Source organism: Lipotes vexillifer, unplaced genomic scaffold (assembly GCF_000442215.2).
Source record: "Lipotes vexillifer unplaced genomic scaffold, Lipotes_vexillifer_v1.1 scaffold1492, whole genome shotgun sequence".
In the NCBI taxonomy this organism is placed as follows: domain Eukaryota; kingdom Metazoa; phylum Chordata; class Mammalia; order Artiodactyla; family Lipotidae; genus Lipotes; species Lipotes vexillifer.
In genome coordinates, this window is record NW_006769666.1 from 98,861 (window position 1) to 104,159 (window position 5,299).

Sequence of the window (5,299 nt, forward strand, 5' to 3'; positions counted from 1 at the left end):
AAAAGGCTTCCCTACATCCTTGAGAACCTGAGGGAGGACTAGTTCAGCATCACATAACTGGGAGGGAGTTGATCCTTTGAGTAAAATTAACCTGGGGTGGGTTGGTGGGGTGATGGCTTGCGTCCTGAAGTTCCAGCATGTAGATCAAGTAATTCTGATGAAGACGCCCAAGGCTGGCTTTTCACATATGAAGGGTTTAATATCATTATTATCTTTACTTTGTGGTCATTATGTCCTTGTAGTTGTTTAGAGCATGGGTTTGAAGCAGGTGGACCTGGGTTCAAGTCCTGGTTCTACCGCTTCCCAGAAGTATGGCCTTGGGCAGCTCATCTACCTTATCTAAGCCTCTCGCTCTATAGATGTAAGATGGAGATCGTAATACCTGTCCCCCAGGAGCTAGAGGTTAGGGTTAGATGAGACTATAGACATTAGACTCTTGGCACGGTGTCTGTCCTGAGAAACACTCACTGGGGGATAGCTATTAATGAATAGGGATAGACAGCAGAGCTGCAGCATCTATGATGTACACCCGGGGACTATGGAAGCTCAGTGTGAGTCCTAGCATCATGGTGCGGCCCCCTCCTAGGCTACATTAATAGAGGGTGGTGTATAGAAGGTGGGAGGCGACGGTCATATTCTGTCACACACAGGCAGAATACTGCAGTTATTACTAGGGCTTTACTTTTCAAGAATGGGAAGCTGGACTGAGCTGGTAAGATGAAGGAGCCAGGATGGAGCTGGAATGGCTGGTCCCTGAATCCTCTTAGTACTTGAGGTCTAGTACGTCACAGGTGCCCTGGATGTATGTTGGTGGGATTGGGTGGGGTTGGGCTGTCCCGGAGGGAGTGAGGCGGAGCCCTGGGTCCCGCTCTGGGAGGTGTGAGGGTGAATGAGCGCTGGACCAAGGGCTCCTCCATGACCCTTGATCCTAACCCCATGAGACACACCGGCCCCCAGAGTGCAGCCTCTGTCACTGTCACTGGCCGTTTCCAAGCTGTGTTTCTCCTCCTCTCCTCACTTGCAGTGGCATATGCACAGGAGGCGGTGGCCCAAGCTCAGATGGAGGGCCGCCGCTCCATGAACCCAAGGCCCCCTGTACAACGAGAAGACAAGGACCATTTTCCTCTTCTTTGCCGTCCCTGGGCAGGTGTCCGAGCACCACCAGCTCCACACCAGGGTCAACGTGACACGGCTGTGCCAGGTCACCAGCACCGACCACGGGAGGTCCTGGAGCCCCGTCTGGGACCTCACGGACTCCGTCATTGGCCCGGCCCGCAAGGACGGGGCCACTTTCGCTGTGGGCCCAGGACACTGTCTGCAGCTGCACAACCCGACGTGGAGCCTGGTGGTGCCAGCCTACGCTTACTGCAACCGTCCCTCCCTGCAGGCGCCTACCCCTTCCTCCTTCTGCCTGGTCAGCCACGACCACGGGAACACGTGGGCGAGAGGGAAATTCGTGGCCTGGGACACCCTGGAGTGCCAGGTGGCCCAAGTTGGGGATGCAAAACGGAGGGTTGTGTACCTGAACGCGAAAAGCCCCCTCCAAGCCAGGGTCCAGGTCCAGAGCGCCAACAACGGGCTTGATTTCGGGGAGACCCAGCCAGTGCAGAAGCTCGTGGAGCCTCCCCACGGCTGCCAAGGGAGCATCATTGGCTTCCCCAGCCCCCGTGCGGATCAGAATCCCCAGACCGGTGGCTGCTCTACACGCACCCAACTGACCCACGGGGGGGAGCCAACCTGGGCGTGTACCTCAATTGACAGCCCCCCGCGCCCTTGGCCTGGTCGGAGCCCCCACTGCTGGCCCCGGGCAGCTGCACTTACTCAGACCTCCAGAGAATGAGTGCCGGCCCCAATGGGTCACCCCAGTTTGGGTGTCTGTACGAATTGGATGATTACAAGGAGATCGTCTTTGTCATGTTCACCCTGAAACAGGCCTTCCCAGCTGAATTTTTGCTGCAGTGAGCCCGCTGTGTACTGCCCAAGAGGGCTTTCCCCACTGAGAGGCTGGCGGTTTCCTTCCTCCCAGTGCTCTCTGGACCTGGGAGGCTGCCTCTCTCTTCCCTTTGTCAAAGGTGTGCAAGTGCGAGTCTGTCTCTGGGCTCCTTTCTGTCTGCGCTATCTCAGCCTTCCCAGAGGATTCTATTTGCAGCCCAGAAACTGAAGGAACCTGGCCTCCTGGAGTCCCTTGGTTCAGCCTGCCTGCTCCCCCCAGCCCAGGTTTTCTGCAGGTCTTGATAAATTATCTAGTCCAGCCTGTTTCCTCTTAGCAAATGCTCATCAGGTTCCTGGGCAAAGGCTGGAACAAAGCTGTAAATTAGCAAAGATGTGTGCGTATGTTTGTGTGTGTGTGTGTATGTTTGTGTGTGTGTGCGCGTACGTTTGTGTGTGTGTGTGCGTATGTTTGTGTGTGTGCGTATGTTTGTGTGTGTGTGCATATGTTTGTGTGCGCGTGTGTCTGTCTGTCCATGTCTCTGTGCGTGTCCTCAAGGCTTTAGAGCAGGTAGCATGGGCAACAGCACTGCAGGGAGGTAAGGCAGAGTCCAGGAAAAGTAAGCTGGCTTAGGTTGTTGTGTTAGTTTCCCAGGGCTGCTGTAACAAAGTACCACCCATTTAGTGGCTTAAAACAACAGAAATTTACTCTCTCACAGTTCTGGAGGCTAGAAGTCCAAAACCAAGGTGTTCAAAGGGCTATGCTCCCTCCCAAGGCTCTAGGGGAGAGTGCTTCCTGGCCTCTTCTGGCTTCTGGTGGCCCCAGGCCTTCCTTGGCTCGTGGCTGCATCACTTTCATGTCTGCCTCTGTCTTCTCATGGCTTTCTCTTCCTCCCTCCCTGCTTTCTCTTCTGTATCTTTTAAGGACACTTGCCATTGGATTTAGTGCCCACCTGGACAATCCAGGGTGATCTAGGATAATCCTTCATTTAATTACATCTACAAAGACTCTTTTCCAAATAATGTCACATTCACAGGCTCTGGGGTTAGGACATGGATATATCTTTGGGGGCCACCTCTCTACCCACTACAGTTATCATAAGTTATTCTTCTATAGGTGATGTGGCTAAAGGCCGGAACGAAATTGCAATGAATCAGGTAATTCAGAAGAAAGGAGAGGGAGGGAGGGGGCGGGCTGTTGGATGTGTGCCTGTGGCGCAGAGCTGCTCTGGGGCACTCTGTCTTTGGGGTGACATGTATGTCACCATGTGGAGGCTAAGAGGGGAGGGGGTTCTGGGTTGTATAGTCCTTGCCGTGGAGAAAGAGCAGGAGAAGGCTTCTCCTAGGTTGTCCTGAGGTGACAACCTGAGACAGGGCCCCTCCTGGGTGGAGGAGCCTGACTCTTGTCTGACGTCCGGGGTCTTCAGGGGCCTTTGTCGCTTGTCCCTGTGGTAGAGTGGACTTGCGCTCCGCCCCCATCAGAGCTCCTCTAATCAGCTCTTTTACTGATGAGAGCAGTCTAACGGTTTGATGACAGGGGATCAATGACAGCGGCTGTGGGTTCTTATGGCTGAGCCGTGTCTCCATGAGGCCAGGCAGTGGTTAGATGGATTGTTCACAGTGTGGGGAGCTGGAGATGTGGCTTTAGTTCTGGGTGTGGTTCCCGCACTGGCCTCCTGATCCTGCTTCATTGTGTAGGATTTTAAGAAATCCAGCTGTAAGGATGAGGAATTAGGGCTTGGTCATTGCTGGGATGGAAAGTTAGGTCCCTCTGTTTGGGGGATGCCCTCCTGGTGGCTTCCAAACCCTACAAAGGGAGCTGTTAAGTGGGGGGCTGAGGCCAAATTAGGAGGGTGAGGAGAGGGCTTGCCAACCAGGGGCAGGGCACCCTCAAGAAGTTTAAGGCGGGGAGAGCCCTATAGTGTAGTATCCCAACTGGGACACTTTTGAGAGTGAAAGGATGATGCTATTAATGGTTATACCAAGACAGTGGACATTAACCAGGACTTTACCAGGCACACCAGAGGTTTAAGAGGGAAAGACCCACTAAAAATTGTGCCAGCGTTGACCTCTGTTGATTATCCTGGAAGAGTCAATCATCTGTTAAGGTCTTGAGATTAAGCAGGAATCAGATAAGGCATCTGGCTACTGCCAAGCAAAGCATCACTCTCTTAAACTCTCTCCTTTCACAGAGGTCAGTGGGTCTCAAATCCAACTGCTTATTAGAATTCCCTGGGGAGGGACTTCCCTGGTGGTCTGGTGGGAAAGAATCCTCTTTCCAATGCAGGGGATGCATGTTCGATCCCTGGTCAGGGAACTAAGATCCCACATGCTGGGGGGCAACTAAGCCTGCGCGCCAGAACTGTTGAGCTCGTGCGCCTCAACAAGAGAGCCGCAACTACTGAGCCCACGCACTCAGGGACCCATGGGCCACAACTAGAGAGAGAAAAACCTGCAGGCCACAACTAGAGAGAGGCCCACGTGCCTCAGTGAAAGATCCCGTGTGCCACAACTAAGACCCGACACAGCCAAAAACAAAAAATATAAGGGAAATAAATAAATAAATAAAATATTTGAAAAAAAGAACAGAAATCAGTGATGTTGAAATTTAAAAAAAAGAAAATTCCCTGGGGAGCTCTTAAATTATGCTGATGCCCAAACATAGGTATTTTTTCAAAAGCTCAAGTTATTCCAGTGAACATAAAGATCAAGAAGCCTTGGCACATGCGGAGCAACTAAGCCCGTGCACCACAACTACTGAGCCTGCACTCTAGAGCTCATAGGCCACAACTACTGAGCCTGCGTGCCTCAACTACTGAAGCCTGCATGCCTAGAGTCTATGCTCCGCACCAAGAGAAGCCACTGCAATGAGAAGCCCATGCACCACAATGAAGAGTAGCCCCCGCTCACCACAACTATAGAAAGCACACATGCAGCAACAAAGACACAATGCAGCCCAAAATAAATAAATAAAATTAATAAATTTATTTTTAAAAAAAGCACTGGCACAAATAATCGCTAAAGTTCCTTCTAGTTCTAAATGTACATGAATGCCAAAGTCTTCTGATTTGAATGAAAAAACAAAAAAACCACAGTTAATTAGGTTAAAGCTGAGCTGACCTACTCATCAGAAGACACTATCAAGAGAGTGAAAAGAAAAGCCATAAATGGGATGAAGATATTTAGAATACATATATCTGACAAAGGACTTGTATCCAGAATATATAAAGAGCTCCTACAAATCAATAAGAAAAAGAGAAGCCAGTAAAAATTGGCAAAAGGCTTAAACAGTCACTTCTCAAAAGAGGATGTCCTCAAGGCAGCCAAACACATGTTCATCAGCGAAATGCAAATTGAAACCCTGAGATAC

General features: G+C 51.2%; 1 protein-coding gene across 1 annotated transcript in view; it reads left to right on the forward strand.

Moving 5' to 3' along the window:
* NEU2 (neuraminidase 2) overlaps positions 1 to 1,962 on the forward strand; it is a 2,611-nt gene extending 649 nt beyond the window's left edge. The window contains 3 exon segments of the mRNA XM_007445735.1: positions 1,039 to 1,086; positions 1,088 to 1,682; positions 1,685 to 1,962. Coding sequence (XP_007445797.1) covers positions 1,039 to 1,086; positions 1,088 to 1,682; positions 1,685 to 1,962 — 921 coding nt within the window.
* The last annotated feature ends 3,337 nt before the right edge of the window (positions 1,963 to 5,299 follow it).